The 16,525-nt window shown below is 45.6% G+C and overlaps 1 protein-coding gene and 1 pseudogene across 1 annotated transcript in view; one reads left to right on the top strand and one right to left on the bottom strand.

Moving 5' to 3' along the window:
• Positions 1-223: 223 nt before the first annotated feature.
• Positions 224-340, bottom strand: LOC124719283 (annotated as a pseudogene).
• A 9,936-nt stretch (positions 341-10,276) lies between these two features.
• Positions 10,277-16,525, top strand: part of LOC124718693 — a 247,314-nt gene continuing 241,065 nt past the window's right edge. Inside the window, exon 1 of the mRNA XM_047244316.1 lies at positions 10,277-10,601. Within this exon, the coding sequence (XP_047100272.1) occupies positions 10,277-10,601 (325 nt within the window). The remainder of the gene's footprint in view (positions 10,602-16,525) is intronic.

Below are 16,525 nucleotides of genomic sequence, written 5' to 3'. Positions count from 1 at the left end.
ACAGTTAAAAGTAAACTCCTCTCGAACAGGCCATGAAGGCCCAACGGTACTGACCGACCGCCGTGTCATCCTCAGCTCATAGGCGTCACTGGATGCGGATATGGAGGGACATGTGGTCAGCACACCGCTCTCCCGGCCGTATGTCAGTTTCCGAGACCGGAGCCGCTACTTTTCAAGCAAGTAGCTTCTCAGTTTGCCTCACAAGGGCTGAGTGAACCCCGCTTGCCAACAGCGCTAGGCAGACCGGATGGTCACCCATCCAAGTGCTAGCCCAGCCCGACAGCGCTTAACTTCGGTGATCTGACGGGAACCGGTGTTACACTGCGGCAACGGCGTTGGCGCTGTAAAACAGTTAGGAACGTATAATAGCCTACAGAACTGCACATAATATTGTAGCAGGGTTCACGAGTATATACACGAATTAATTACAGAATACGTACCATAAAACACTCTTGATTAGCACTGTTACCACTATAGTTTCGTCCATCATTACAAATCTTCTTATAACGACGACATCCATACCTGACATACTTACAAATAGTTTTTGCTCGTTCGTGGCCAGTGTACCTGAGCGACTGTCATAAATTTGGTTCAAATGGCTCTGAGCACTACGGGACTTGACATCTGAGATCATCAGTCCCCTAGAACTTAGAACTACTTAAACCTAACTAACCTAAGTACATCACACACATCCATGCCCGAGGCAGGATTCGAACCTGCGACCGTAGCGGTCGCGCGGTTCCAGACTGAAGCGCCTAGAACCGCTCGGCCACACCGGCCGGCTGTCATAAATTTGAAAAGTTAATATAGAGAAGAGGCAATGAAAATAAAAGAGAAATATTGGCATAAGGGACGATTCACTAAAATGAATACGTGTAAGCGGTATCGTCTTACCACCGCGTTGTGCCATTACACCATAGTAACTAACACAGTAAGTATTTACGTCATCTCGCAACACAGATCATCATATTATATTTTGCTGTAGCATGGTACATGTGAACAGTAGCTGATACCCAATACAAGGTTCAAGAATCGCAACGTTCGCCATACACGTGGTATACACACGTCTTGCCGGTACTGTGGCGAAATGGGAACTGGCGACCACTAGGTTTGAGATGCTGCATGAGGCTAAGACAGCTACGTGGTGTTAACAGCTGGCTGGCCATATCATTTACGTAAAATCTACGTGTTCTAATAACGTTTGAAAAGTACAAGATATAAATGAATTTAATATTAAATAATTGACATAAGTACAAAGCGTCTTACAGGTAAACCAACAGGACTTCAACGATAATACGGGATTCTGCTGGCGTTATACAAACCTAACGGTATAATTTTATGTAATACTTTATCGTGTAGTTATTTTATAATGATGTGACGGTCTTAGCCACTGTCTCAACATATTTTTACTTTTATTACATGTCTACACAACGAACGAAATTATAAGGAACATCGCCAACCTGCAACACTAAGGGTCATAATTGAGGTAGAACGCATGACAGTCAATTTGGCCGCCAAGGTGACGGTAATAGATATTAGCAACAATCTATACAATTATTAAACTCAAAAGGATTAAAATGCGTGACAATACACTTGATAAAAGAACGGAAATTTTTTAACATTGTAATGTATCAATGCGATAAAGTATTACATAAAATTAGTTCGCTTGGTTTATACACTGGCATAGACATGCGTGTTCAAAATCAGATATATGTAAACATGCAGAAAGCGGCGCTGCGGTCGGTAACGCCTGTTTAAAAGAACAAGTGTCTGGCGCAATTGTTAGATCAGTTACTGCTGCTACAATGACAGGTTATCAAGATTTAAGTGAGTTTGAACTTGGTGTTATAGTCGGCGCACGAGCGATGGGACACAGCAGCTCCGAGATAGTGACGGATGGGGATTTTCCCGTACGAACATCTCACTATTGTACCGTGAATATCAGGCATCCAGTAAAACATGAAATCTCCGACATGGCTGCGGCGGCAAAAAGACCCTGCAAGAACGGGACCAACGACGACTGGAGAGAATCGTTGAACGAGACAGAAGTGCAAGCCTTCCGCAGGTTGTTGGAGATTTCAATGCTGGGCCATCAACAAGTGTCACCGTGCGAACCATTCAACGAAACATCATCAGTATTGGCTTTCAGAGCCAAAGACCCACTCGTGTACCCTTGATGACTGGACGACACAAAGCTTTACGCCTCGCGTGGCCCCGTCAACACCGATATTGGACTGTTGATGACTGGAAACATGGTGCCTGGTCGGACGAGTCTCGTTTCAAATTGTATCGAACGGATCGAGAAAACCTGATGAATCTGTGGGAACTGCATATTTATTTGTTCATGAGACCCAGAAAATATTAGATACAGGCTCCCAGGTAGATGCTATTTTTCTTGACTTCCGGAAGGCGTTCGATACAGTTCCGCACTGTCGCCTGATAAACAAAGTAAGAGCCTACGGAATATCAGACCAGCTGTGTGGCTGGATTGAAGAGTTTTCAGCAAACAGAACACAGCATGTTGTTATCAATGGAGAGACGTCTACAGACGTTAAAGTAACCTCTGGCGTGCCACAGGGGAGTGTTATGGGACCATTGCTTTCCACAATATATATAAATGACCTAGTAGATAGTGTCGGAAGTTCCATGCGGCTTTTCGCGGATGATGCTGTAGTATACAGAGAAGTTGCAGCATTAGAAAATTGTAGCGAAATGCAGCGGATAGGCACTTGGTGCAGGGAGTGGCAACTGACCCTTAACATAGACAAATGTAATGTATTGCGAATACATAGAAAGAAGGATCCTTTATTGTATGATTATATGATAGCGGAACAAACACTGGTAGCAGTTACTTCTGTAAAATATCTGGGAGTATGCGTGCGGAACGATTTGAAGTGGAATGATCATATAAAATTAATTGTTGGTAAGGCGGGTACCAGGTTGAGATTCATTGGGAGAGTGCTTAGAAAATGTAGTCCATCAACAAAGGAGGTGGCTTACAAAACACTCGTTCGACCTATACTTGAGTATTGCTCATCAGTGTGGGATCCGTACCAGATCGGTTTGACGGAGGAGATAGAGAAGATCCAAAGAAGAGCGGCGCGTTTCGTCACAGGGTTATTTGGTAACCGTGATAGCGTTACGGAGATGTTTAACAAACTCAAGTGGCAGACTCTGCAAGAGAGGCGCTCTGCATCGCGGTGTAGCTTGCTCGCCAGGTTTCGAGAGGGTGCGTTTCTGGCTGAGGTATCGAATATATTGCTTCCCCCTACTTATACCTCCCGAGGAGATCACGAATGTAAAATTAGAGAGATTAGAGCGCGCACGGAGGCTTTCAGACAGTCGTTCTTCCCGCGAACCATACGCGACTGGAACAGGAAAGGGAGGTAATGACAGTGGCACGTAAAGTGCCCTCCGCCACACACCGTTGGGTGGCGTGCGGAGTATAAATGTAGATGTAGATGTAGATGTAGATGTTCAAGCTGGTGGAGGCTCTGTAATGGTGTGGGGCGTGTGCATTTGAAGTGATATGGGACCCTTGTTACGTCTAGATGCGACTCTGACAGGTGACACGCACGTAAGCATCCTGTCTGATCACCTGCATCCATTCGTGTCCATTGTGCATTCCGAGGGACTTCTGCCATTCCAGCAGGACAATGCGGCACCTCACACGTCCAGAATTCCTACAGAATGGTTCCAGGAACACTCTTATGAGCTTAGACACTTCCGCTGGCCACAAAACTCCCCAGACATGAACGTCATTGAGCATATTTGGGATGCCTTGCAACGTGCTGTTCAGAAGAGATCTCCGCCCTCTCGTACTGTTACGGATCTAAGGACAGCGCTGCGGGATTCGTGGTGTCTGTGTCCTACAGCACTACTTGAGACGTTAGTCGAGTCTATGCCATGTGTGTTGCAGCACTTCTGCTTGCTCGCGGGGGCCCGATATGATGTTAGGCAGGTGTACTAGTTTCTTTGGCTCTTCAGTCTATAACATCAGCAGATTCCAATCGTATTAGTTATTAAAGTATTGTTTGTTTAACTGTAAGACGCTCTATATTGATGTTAGCTATTTAATTTTAAATACATTTATGCCTTATTCCTTAGAATGTTATTAGAACAAACGAGTCGTATTGATGTCGACTATTTAATTTTAAATACATTTACGTCCTGTTCCTTACAATGTTACACAAGTAAACTTTGTGTAAATTACACGCCCAGCAGTTGCTAACGCCAAGAGGTCTTCGCCTCACGCAACTTGTCAGAACCTAGTGTCGCCACAATAACGGCCACACATTTGCATACAACGTGCATGGCGAATGTTGCGTTTCTTGAACTTTGTAATAGACATCAGATGCCATACTGTTCACACGTACCGTATTGCAGCAGCATATATGCAACGACCTGTGTTATGAGATGATGAAATTACTGATTGTGTCAGTTACGAAATTTTAACCGCACAACGATTTCACATTTAGTCATTTTAGTGGATAGTTCCTTATGAAAACACTGTTATTCTATTTTATCTGTCTCATCTCTATATTAATGTATGTTTTCAGTTTTCTGACCAACGTTCAGTTACACTGTGCTCGAACGACGAAAATGTGTTTTTAACTATGTAGTGTTTGGATGTTATCATTTTAAGGAATCTTATAGATCTTATAATCATATTTATCCCTGAGAGTCTCTTCTTTATCTACGATAGTGATCGAAGCAGAAGAAATGAATTAAAAGTTACGCTGCGGCCAAGACTCGAACCCGGGTGTTCTTGCGTGCTAGGCAGAAATGCTAACCATTACACCACCGCAGCACTACAGTCAAAATTGCTGCACGAACTACCCAAGGTGAGTGCCCTCCCCAACACAAACTCCATATCTTCAGCTTATTTTCCCTTACATTGTCACTATTGCCAGGGCTCTCCCAGCGTTGGACGTAATGGGAAAGTCCTGTACCATAGGTGATCTTATAGATCTTATAATTATATTTATCCATGAGAAGAAAAGAAGATGTGAATTGAAGTTTGTGTTGGGGAGAGCATTCAACTTGACTACTTCGTGCAGAAATGTTGACCATAGTGCTGTGGTGGTGTAATGGGTAGCATTTCTGCCTAGCAAGTATCACGACCCGGGTTTCAGTGCTGCCCGCAGCACATATTTTAATTCATTTATTTTGCTTCGATCATTCTCATACATTTTAAGAAAGATTTTTAATGATGTGTGAAGCCAACACTAATCAAGAAAGTTTTATGATATGTATTGTGTAATTAATTCGTGTATCTACTCTTGAAACCTGCCACAAAATTATGTGCAGTTCTGTAATATTTTGTACGTTGCCAACGTGAGGAAATAACTGTTTTATATCTTAGATCTGACGATCACTTCATTATTAACAGAAACCAGTAATCCATCCAAATAAAAAAGATTCCATGTGTGAGCTTTTGCTTCATGGGATTTAAATCCCAAACACAAATAAAATATACACTACTGACCATTAAAATTTGTACAACACGAAGATGACGTGCTACAGACCTGAAATTTAATAGACAGGAAGAAGATGCTGTCATATGCAAATGATTAGCTTTTCACAGCATTCACACAAGGTAGGCGCCGGTGGCGACACCTACAACGTGCTGACATGAGGAGAGTTTCCAACCGATTTCTCACACACAAAAAGCAGTTGGCCGGCGATGCCTGGTGGAACGTTGTTGTGATGCCTCGTGTAAGGAGGAGAAATGCATACCATCACGTTTCTGACTTTGATAAAGGTCGCAATGTAGCTTATCGCACATTGCGGCTTATCGTATCGCGACATTGCTCCTCGCGTTGGTCGACATCCAATGATTGTTAGCAGAATATGGAATCGGTGGGTTCAGGAGGGTAACACGGAACGGCGTGTTGGATCCCAATGGCCTCGTGTCACTAGCAGTCGAGATGACAGACATCTTATCCGCATGGCTGTCACGGATCGTGCAGCCACGTCTCGATCCATGAGTCAACAGATGGGGACGTTTCCAAGACAACAATCATCTGGACGAACAGTTCGACGACGTTTGCAGCAGCACGGGCTAACAGCTCGGAGACCATGGCTGCGGTTACCCTTGACGCTGCATCATAGACAGGAGCGCCTGCGTTGGCGTACTCAACGACGATCCTCGGTGCACGAATGGCAAAACGTCGTTTTTTTCGGATGAATCCAGGTTCTGTTTACAGCATCATGATGGTCGCATCCGTGTTTGGCGACATCGCGGGGAACGCACATTGGAAGCGCGTATTCCTCATCGCCATACTGGCGTATCACCCGGCCTGATGGTGTGGGGTGCCATTGGTTACACGTCTCGGTCACCTCTTGTTCCCACTGATGACACTTTGAACAGTGGACGTTACATTTCAGATGTGTTACGACCCGTGGCTCTACCCTTCATTCGATCCCTGCGAAACCCTACATTTCAGCAGGATAATGCACGACCGCATGTTGCAGGTCCTGTACGGGCCTTTCTGGATACAGAAAATGATCGACTGCTGCCTTGGCCAGTACATTCTCCATATCTCTCACCAATTGAAAACGTCTGATCAATGATAGCCGAGCAACTGGCTCGTCACAATACGCCAGTCACTACTTTTGATGAACTGTGGTATGGTGTTGAAGCTGCACGGGCAGCTGTACCTGTGCACGCCATCCAAGCTCTGTTTGACTCAATGCCCAGGCGTTTCAAGGCCGTTATTACGGCCAGAGGTGGTTGTTCTGGGTACTGATTTCTCAGGATCTATGCACCCAGGTTGCGTGAAAATGTAATCACATGTCAGTTCTAGTACAATATATTTGTCCAATAAATACCCGTTTATCATCTGCATTTCTTCTTGGTGAAGCAATTTTAATGGCAACTAGTGTAATTTTATTTTGTTGGCATCGTTAATTGCATTTACAATGCTTACATAGGCACTGCTTTTCCTGTTTTAGTGTCAATATTTGTTTCATTTATATTTATTTAATGTTTAACATTTTAATTTCATTACCTCTGTACTGTCAAAGGTGATATCTTTGACGACGATTTTCAGTTAAAATCTGATGCTGGCCTTCTAGGACGAAAACCGGCTAGCAAAATAAATAGTGTAGAACACACACAACATTGTGGTATTCGTTTCTATCTGAAGTTACTGTTATGAAAATTTCTTAGCTATATGCATGTAAGTACAGCAAAATGACTTCCAGGTGGCTCATCGACTCTCAGCAATCGAACAGAGTTTTAACGCCACATTATTGAACATTCCCCTTCATTGTATACTCCCGTGTTCTTCTATCCTTTCACGTTCCTGGCAGCATCCAGAAGATGCAGAATGCGTAGGCCTCCTATTGTGGAATATTCTGTCATTGCTACTGTTAGTTGAGCATTGTACTATTAATTCCAGGTGTTTTCCTGAAAATCTATTGTAGGATCATGATGCCTGATTCTTATTTACTACAGTTTCATGTGAAGACCAGTCTATGAATTAGGGTAAATGACGTTTCTTCAGAATTCTAAGTTTCCAACTAAATTCTTTCTTTGTTTGTCCATATTCACCATCACCCAAGTTTGTAATTTGCGGAACACCAAAGTTCTTTAGTGAACATTTTCATTTCGCGCTGCTGTCTTCATAAATGATGCCACGAACGCGGAAAGAACACATTTATGTGAATAGGCAGGAAAATGTGGTTCTCATCTGATTTTCTTCCCTTACCTGAAAGGAAATAGCTTGTTAATGCAAAATTTTCTCTCCGTTATAGATCAACGTATCACGTGCCATCGGGGGAAAAAATTTTACCGGCGCTTGAGCAGAAAGCAGGAAACTTTGAAGAAGTTGCGTCATCTAGAAATAAAACATGCAACGCACTTGTTTCTAGGGAAAAAAAACTGCTGTGCGTCTCTGTGAAACGTGATCCAAATTGGCGGTTCTGCAGGAACAGCATCTCAGCGTTTCACCAAAACGATATAAAAGCTACAGTGGTGTATAAACTTGATTCTCAACTGTTAAATTATGTCTTTTGGCTCCTAGCTTTTACGATTGTCGAACCGTGGACGCTACACTCCAGATGGGTGACAGGTGTATCGTTCATTGAAAAGCAAGTGCAATAGATGTTCAAGTTTGCTCGTTCCGCCACTACTGAAACGAACATATAGTATTGGAGGGACTGAGCTGGAAGTGGCTGGAAAACGTATATTAAATCTGTTGGATGAACTGGGATAAGCTATTCTTGTGCGTCGGCTGAAACAGGAAAGAATCCAAATGCGATTACACCAAAAACCGATATGCTCCCATTTCATTCTACATGTGTAATAATAGTCAGTTTGTGTGGGTCATAGCCGTGAATTCATAGGCTGAAATGTTCGAAAAAGAATTTCATTCATACGGAGCACACAAGGTCAGCTGAAAAGTACTGTGATAAAGCTACTATAGTACCAGGAGGAATTCGCAAACTTCTGTCACCCATTTTCATAGCCCCATCAGAGAGAGAATAGGTTGTGGACTGCTGTTAAAAAGCTGAGTGGGTAACGTGTATTGTCACGATGCTACTTGTGTGAAGTTACGAGCTCTCTGGACGTTAGCAACATTTACTGGCGATCGACGAGAAGAAGGATTTATGGCTAGAGTTAAGTAAATAAATCGCCTACCAGACGAAATCAGGTCGTACACTTCGGAGATAGATGGGTCGTTACAGTGGAGAATAAAAACAGTACTATCGATCTTGGCTGAAACTGTAAACAAGTAGAGATTTCGCTATAGTGAAACAGATACGTCGCCGTCTCATACTGTATGTGTAACACTTGTCAATTTATATGAGGTTTTCGTATGAAAGTTTTAAAACAAAATTTTATTCATTTGGGCCATACATCGAAGCGAGCTGAAAACGGCTGTGGTGACAGTATTATAGTGATAGTAGGGATTGCAACAGTTATTTCATTATTTATAGTGATAGCTTCATGTTGGAATGATACCATTTCGTTGATATTTTTGTTAAACAGATGAGTCGATAAAAGTTTTAGTACTGAGGTCATCTGTTTGGAGTTCTGAGCATCCTATTTAATAACATTCAGTGGAATTGAAAGAGAAGAAGCTTGTGCCGAGTGAAATATATTCCAAAGTCAAAGGACATGAATCGTTCTGGTGCAGAGTAGTTGCAGGACATCAAAGTTCAGTGCTCCAGATTTACCACTGTTACAATGTTTACCAATGTGCACGCCCAAGAAGTGGAGGACGAAGAGGAACAACACAGAAGAAAGGAGCAACAGCCATCTCCATCCAGACAGAGACGCGGCAGCTCCAAGAGTCCCTCCTCCAGGAGTCCTTCGGGACACGAGAGGTGCCGGGAACAGAACTGCGAAGAATGCCACTCCTGCTGCCCCGAGGGCGACCAGTGCTGCTGCAGGAACCGGGAAGAGCCCGGGAGCTCCAAGGAGAAGGGCAGGTCTTCGGGGTCCAGGCGGGGTTCCCTGGCAAACAAGAGGAAGAGCGTCAGGAGGGGCAGCGAGTCCCTGAAGCTCCCCGACGGAGCTGCGATCGAGCGGAGGTTGGCGAGAACGCCCAGTCCGAGAGCGGTCGGCGGTGCCGGGCTCGAGGACGAATTCGGAGCAGTGTCCAGCCGGCGTCGCAGCAGCTCTCTCAAGATCGAGACCGAAGGCAAGTTGAGCGTGGCTCCCGCGGGCTCGGGTAACCGCAGGCGGAGCAGTTCGCTCAAGAGCGACGGGGAGGCGAGGCGCGGCGGCGAGGAAGAGCCCGCCCGCAGGGACCGCAGGAAGTCGTCGCTGTACGGCGGCTACCTCAGCCCCAACGACGCCCTCTCCTTCAGCGACGGAGTGGACGAGGCTGGCCGGCGCAGCCGGAGGAACTCCTCGCGCAAGAGCAGCGACAGCTCCTCGTTCCGAACAGACGCCGACGGACACCTGCTGTGCCCCGAGCAGAGCCCCAGCCCGCAGCACTGCGGAGGCGCCGACGCCGCCTTCGACGCCTCGAGGAGGGACTCCCGCAGGAGCGTCAGGTCCTTCAACGAAGAGGTCGGGGAGGTCCGCAGGAAGAACTCGAGGCGGTCCGACGAGGGACGCGGGCTGTCCCGGACGCCGAGCCCGCGCCACGGGTCCGGGAAGCGCTCCGGCAGCCCGCGGTCGGCCGTCGCGGCGGGGCTCGACCCGCTCGCCTCCCGCGTCTGCTTCTACGTCGACGACTGCGTCATCGACGACGCGCCCCCGGAGGCGCTGCCGCAGCCCCGGCCGGCCGGGGCTCGCCACGGTCGGCGCGCGACCTCCATGAGGGACCCCGGCGGGGCCCGGCGCTACGCCACGAAGCTGAGCAGGCACGCCAGCGACGTGACCCCGGCCCAGCGAAACCGCGCGGGCAGTGTGAGGCGGAGCCAGCGCGGCAGCCTCATGCTGCCAGGAGCAGGGCCCGGGGGCGGCGTCGGCGTCGGCGTGAGGACGCCCCCGGAGGAGCTGCCGCCCAAGGAGCGGCGCCGGCGCACCATCGTCATGATCGTGGGCGCCACCTTCATGTTCCTGCTCGCCTGCAGCGTGCTCGTCGTCGTCGTCACACTGACGCACCACTCCTTCCGCCACCCGCCCGTCGACGACGCAGGTCTGTCTGGCGCACTGTGCAGCAGCTAAGCTAAGCCGCTCATCCACTTTTATCCTCCAACTAACATAAAGCTGATGTATTAGCCACCACTCACATTGAAAGTTTCCTCTACTAATTCTTTTCGATTGGTTTTGACCTCGTACCAAATGGTTCAAATGGCTCTGAACACTATGGGACTTACCATCGGTGGTCATCAGTCCCCTAGAACGTAGAACTACTTGAACCTAACTAACCTAAGGACATCACACACATCCATGCCCGAGGCAGGGTTAGAACCTGCGACCGTAGTGGTCACACGGTTCCAGACTGAAGCTCCTAGAACTGCATGGCCACACCGGCCGGCCTGGCCTCATACCGGTATGGTTGGTTGTAACTTTGCTGTTGTTTAGCTATGCGTGACTTTGTACCTTTCCAACTGTTAGAGAAACCAAATATGATTCCCTGCTAGACTAAAACATGAATTTGGTCCTGTTTTACGATTTACAATCTTTCTAAACATGTGCAGACTGATTAAATACTGAACTCTATGATTAATTTCTCTAATTAAACAAATTGGTCCCTGCCCATTAATGATCTAACTAATCTGCATCTACATCTACATCGATACTCTGCAAATCACATTTAAGTGCCTGGCAGAGGATTCATCGAACCACCTTCACAATTCTGTACTGTTCCAATCTCGTATAGCGCGTGGAAAGATAGAACACCTGTATCTTTCCGTAAGAGCTCTGATTTTCCTTATTTTATGTTTCAATGTTCAAATGTGTGTGAAATCTTACGGGACTTAACTGCGAAGGTCATCAGTCCCAAAGCTGACGCACTACCTAACCTAAATTATCGTAAGGACAAACACAAACACCCATGCCCGAGCGAGGACTCGAACCTCCGTCGGGATCAGCCGGACAGTCCATGACTGCAGCGCCTTAGACCGCTTCGATAATCCGGCGTGGCCCCTTATTTTATCATGGTACGTCGGTGTCAACAAAATATTTTCGCATTCGGAGAAGAAAGTTGGTGATTGGAATTTCGTGAGAAGATTCCGCTGCAACGAAAAACGCCTTTGTTGTAATGATGTCCATCCCAAATCCTGTATCATTTCTGTGCTCTCTCCTATTTCGCGATCATACAAATCGTGCTGCCCTTACTTGAACTTTTTCGATGAACTCTGTCAATCCTATCTGGTATGAATACCACACCCCGCAGGAGTATTCTAAAAGAGGGCGGACAAGCGTAGTGTAGGCAGTCTCCTCAGTAGACCCGTTACATTTTCTAAGTGTCCTACCAATAAAACGCACTGTTTCGATAGCCTTCCCCACAACATTTTGTACGTGTTCCTTTCTGTTTAAGTTGTTCGTAATTGCAATTCCTAGGTATTAAGTTGAATTTACGGCCTATAGATTTGACTGATTTATCGCGTAACCGAAGTTTAACGGATTCCTCTTAGCACTCATGCGGCTGACCTCACACTTTAAGTTATTTAGGGTCAATGGCAAATTTTAGCACCACACAGATATTCATTCTAAACCGTTTTGCAATTTGTTTTTGATCTTCTGATGACTTTCTTAGGCGTCAAACGACAGCGTCATCTGCAACAACCTAAGACGACTTTTCAGATTGTTTCCAACATCGTTCATATAGATAAGGAACAGGAAAGGGCCTATAACACTACCTTGGGGAACACCAGAAATGACTTCTGTTTTACTCGATGACTTTCCGTCAGTTATTACGAACGGTCACCTCTATGACTGGAAATAACGAATCCAGTCACATAATTGAAATGATATTCCATAAGTATGCAATTTCACTACAAGCCGTTTGTGTGGTACAGTGTTAAATGCGTTCCGGAAATCCAGATATACGGAATCAATTTGAAATCCCTTGATAATAGCATTCAACAATTCATGCGAGTAAAGAGCTTGTTCTGTTTCACAAGAACAATGTTTTCTAAATCCATGTTGACTGTGTGTCAGTAAATTGTTTTCTTCGAACACAATATATCTTCCAAAATCTTGCTACATATCAACGTTAATGATATGGGCCTGTAATTCAGTGGATTACTCCTATTACCTTTCTTGAATATTGGTGTGATCTGTGTTGCTTTACAGTCTTTGGGTACGGATCTTTCGTCGATAAAATAGTGCTGTTCATGAAATTTTCGTAGCAAACTCATTCTGAAATGAATATATCTTAGCTCATAATGTAATGCTTGGGAAAACTGCGTAGCAGGAAGTGAAATTAGGGGGAAGTTAAAAAGGTTGCTGAAGTCGAGTTTGCGGATAGTGTAGCATTTTCAGAGCTGTTAAATGTGAATGTGGAGAGTTGGGTATTTGACGAGATGGTGAATGATGCACTTGGTGGGGAGCCAAGTGGTTGCGAAAAATGAGGAATGTGTCAGATACAAGGATTTGGAGGGAGTGACAGAACTTATGTGGGGCTGATATAGATGCAGTATTGTCATAGGAGAGGAGAGGTCGGGATAAAATCGCGTAGCTGTGAAGGATATTGCAAGGTATTTGATAACGCTGTCGTTTACCGACTAATAAAGTCATCAGAAGATCAAAGCAAACTGCAAAACGATTTAGAAGAAATATCTGAATGGTACTAAAAGTGGCAGTTGACCCTAAATAACGAAAGGTGTGAGGTCATCCACATGAGTGCTAAAAGAAACTCGTTAAACTTCGGTTGCACGATAAATCAGTCTAATCTAAAAGCCGTAAATTCAACTAAATACCTAGGTATTACAACTACGAACTACTTGAATTGGAAAGAACACATAGAAAATGTCGTGGAGGAAGGCTAACCAAAGGCTGCGTTTTATTGGCGGGACGCTAAGAAAATTTAACAGACCTACTAAGGAGACTGCCCACACTACGCTTGTCCGCCCTCTTTTAAAATACTGCTGCGCGGTGTGGGATCCTTACCAGATAGGACAGACAGAGTACATCGAAAAGTTCAAAGAAAGGCAGCACGTTTTGTATTATCACGAAATATGGGAGAGAGTGTAACAGAAATGATACAGGATTTGCGCCGGAAATCTTTAAAAGAAAGGCGTTTTTCGTTGCGACAGAATCTTCTCACGAAAGTCCAATCACCAACTTTCTCCTCAGAATGCGAAAATATTTTGTTGATACCGACCTACATAGAGAGGAACGATCACCAAGATAAAATAAGGGAAATCAGAGCTCGTACGGAAAGATACAGGTGTTTATTCTTTCCGCGCGCTATACAAGATTGGAATAATAGAGAATTGCGAAGGTGGTTCGATGAACCTTCTCCCAGGCACTTAAATGTGATTTGTACCGAGCGAGGTGGCGCAGTGGTTAGCACACTGGACTCGCATTCGGGAGGACGACGGTTCAATCCCGTCTCCGGCCATCCTGATTTAGGTTTTCCGTGATTTCCCTAAATCGCTTCAGGCAAATGCCGGGATGGTTCCTTTGAAAGGGCATGGCCGATTTCCTTCCCCATCCTTCCCTCACCCGAGCTTGCGCTCCGTCTCTAATGACCTCGTTGTCGACGGGACGTTAAACACTAATATCCTCCTCCTTAAATGTGATTTGCAGAGTATCGATGTAGATGTAGATGTATAATCCTCATGTTTGGCCAGTGATATGTTGTGGTAGTAACAGGACAAATTCCACTCTAGTAAACAAACACCACACACTCTGTACCCCAGCTGCAACTTTCTAACCACAGTTGTTGAGAATTTAGCGCAACGCTCCAGGCAACAAGAAAAACTATTTTATACCCGTGTGCCGGACCGAGACTCGAACTGGGACCTTTGCCTTTCGCGGGCAAGTGCTCTACCAGGAGAGCTTCTGTGAATTTTTGAAGGTAGGAGACGTGCTACTGGCGGAATTAAAGCTGTGAGAACGGGTTGTGAGTCGTGCTTGGGTAGCTCAGTTGGTAGAGCACTTGCCCGCGAAAGGTAAAGGTCCCAGTTCGAGTCTCGGTCCGGCATACAGTTTTAATCTGCCAGGAAGTTACATATCGGCGCACGCTCCGCTGTAGAAGGAAAATTTCATTCTATTTTATACCCATCACTGAGTGAGACACGCTTTAAATAAAACTGACTTGGATCGAGGATGTGGGCAGTGCTCGTAGGTGAAATATTATTTTAACGAACTGTTTTTAAATTACCTGATATTTTATTAATTGTAGGAAACTCATGTTAAAACACTCATTAACATTGACAAAGGGCAATATTGGTACCAAATACTGTCACAAATGTAAGAAAAATGATTACTAAAAATAGAAAATACCTTACAGTACTCTGTCTTTAATGAAATATCTAAACGTCCCTAGTATGGATGTCTCATCCAACAATGATTCTAACTACTCGCGACTGCAGTGCCAATAAATAAAACTATTTCCTTCATTCCTCTTCATATTCTTTTCATTCTAAATGACCAATCAAATCTTACTCCTGTGTTTCACAATATTCACACACAAGCCATTTTACTTAAACATAGACGCACTCAACTTTAGATCTTCATTGCCACGAGTCTTTCTCACAACGATGAAACTCCCGCGCTCCTCGCTGCAAAGCAGGGATGACAAAACAAAACACATCTTCCTCCGACGCAGCTACTCTAACCAAAGACTGCGCGCGAATAGTAAAGGATTCAAAATTGTCGCTTAGCGTTTGAGACATCCAAAGTATGTACAAATTCCAGAAATGCGAATAACAAATTCTCAATAGATCTGTTTCAATAGTATTAACGATTATCAAGGTCTCCCATCACTCCGTATTTTACAAATTCCAGTCTAGTAAACAAACACCACACACTTCATAACCTTTGACATTAGTATTTTGTTCAATATACACTTCCACAACGAATTCAGTTTCTGCGCACTTTAATCTTCCACGGACCTCACTTCACAAGTGAAACGAACACAAAAAAAAACAAGAAAAAAGAAGTGCAGGGAGGCGCAGATAAAAGGCAGTCCTTTTAAGTACACTCCTGGAAACTGAAATAAGAACACCGTGAATTCATTGTCCCAGGAAGGGGAAACTTTATTGACACATTCCTGGGGTCAGATACATCACATGATCACACTGACAGAACCACAGGCACATAGACACAGGCAACAGAGCATGCACAATGTCGGCACTAGTACAGTGTATATCCACCTTTCGCAGCAATGCAGGCTGCTATTCTCCCATGGAGACGATCGTAGAGATGCTGGATGTAGTACTGTGGAACGGCTTGCCATGCCATTTCCACCTGGCGCCTCAGTTGGACCAGCGTTCGTGCTGGATGTGCAGACCGCATGAGACGACGCTTCATCCAGTCCCAAACATGCTCAATTGGGGACAGATCCGGAGATCTTGGTGGCCAGGGTAGTTGACTTACACCTTCTAGAGCACGTTGGGTGGCACGGGATACATGCGGACGTGCATTGTCCTGTTGGAACAGCAAGTTCCCTTGCCGGTCTAGGAATGGTAGAACGATGGGTTCGATGACGGTTTGGATGTACCGTGCACTATTCAGTGTCCCCTCGACGATCACCAGTGGTGTACGGCCAGTGTAGGAGATCGCTCCCCACACCATGATGCCGGGTGTTGGCCCTGTGTGCCTCGGTCGTATGCAGTCCTGATTGTGGCGCTCACCTGCACGGCGCCAAACACGCATACGACCATCATTGGCACCAAGGCAGAAGCGACTCTCATCGCTGAAGACGACACGTCTCCATTCGTCCCTCCATTCACGCCTGTCGCGACACCACTGGAGGCGGGCTGCACGATGTTGGGGCGTGAGCGGAAGACGGCCTAACGGTGTGCGGGACCGTAGCCCAGCTTCATGGAGACGGTTGCGAATGGTCCTCGCCGATACCCCAGGAGCAACAGTGTCCCTAATTTGCTGGGAAGTGGCGGTGCGGTCCCCTACGGCACTGCGTAGGATCCTACGGTCTTGGCGTGC

The sequence above is a fragment of the Schistocerca piceifrons genome, chromosome 10 (assembly GCF_021461385.2).
Source record: "Schistocerca piceifrons isolate TAMUIC-IGC-003096 chromosome 10, iqSchPice1.1, whole genome shotgun sequence".
NCBI lineage: Eukaryota > Metazoa > Arthropoda > Insecta > Orthoptera > Acrididae > Schistocerca > Schistocerca piceifrons.
Note: the sequence above shows the minus strand (reverse complement) of the source record. Positions and strands in the feature narration are given on the sequence as shown.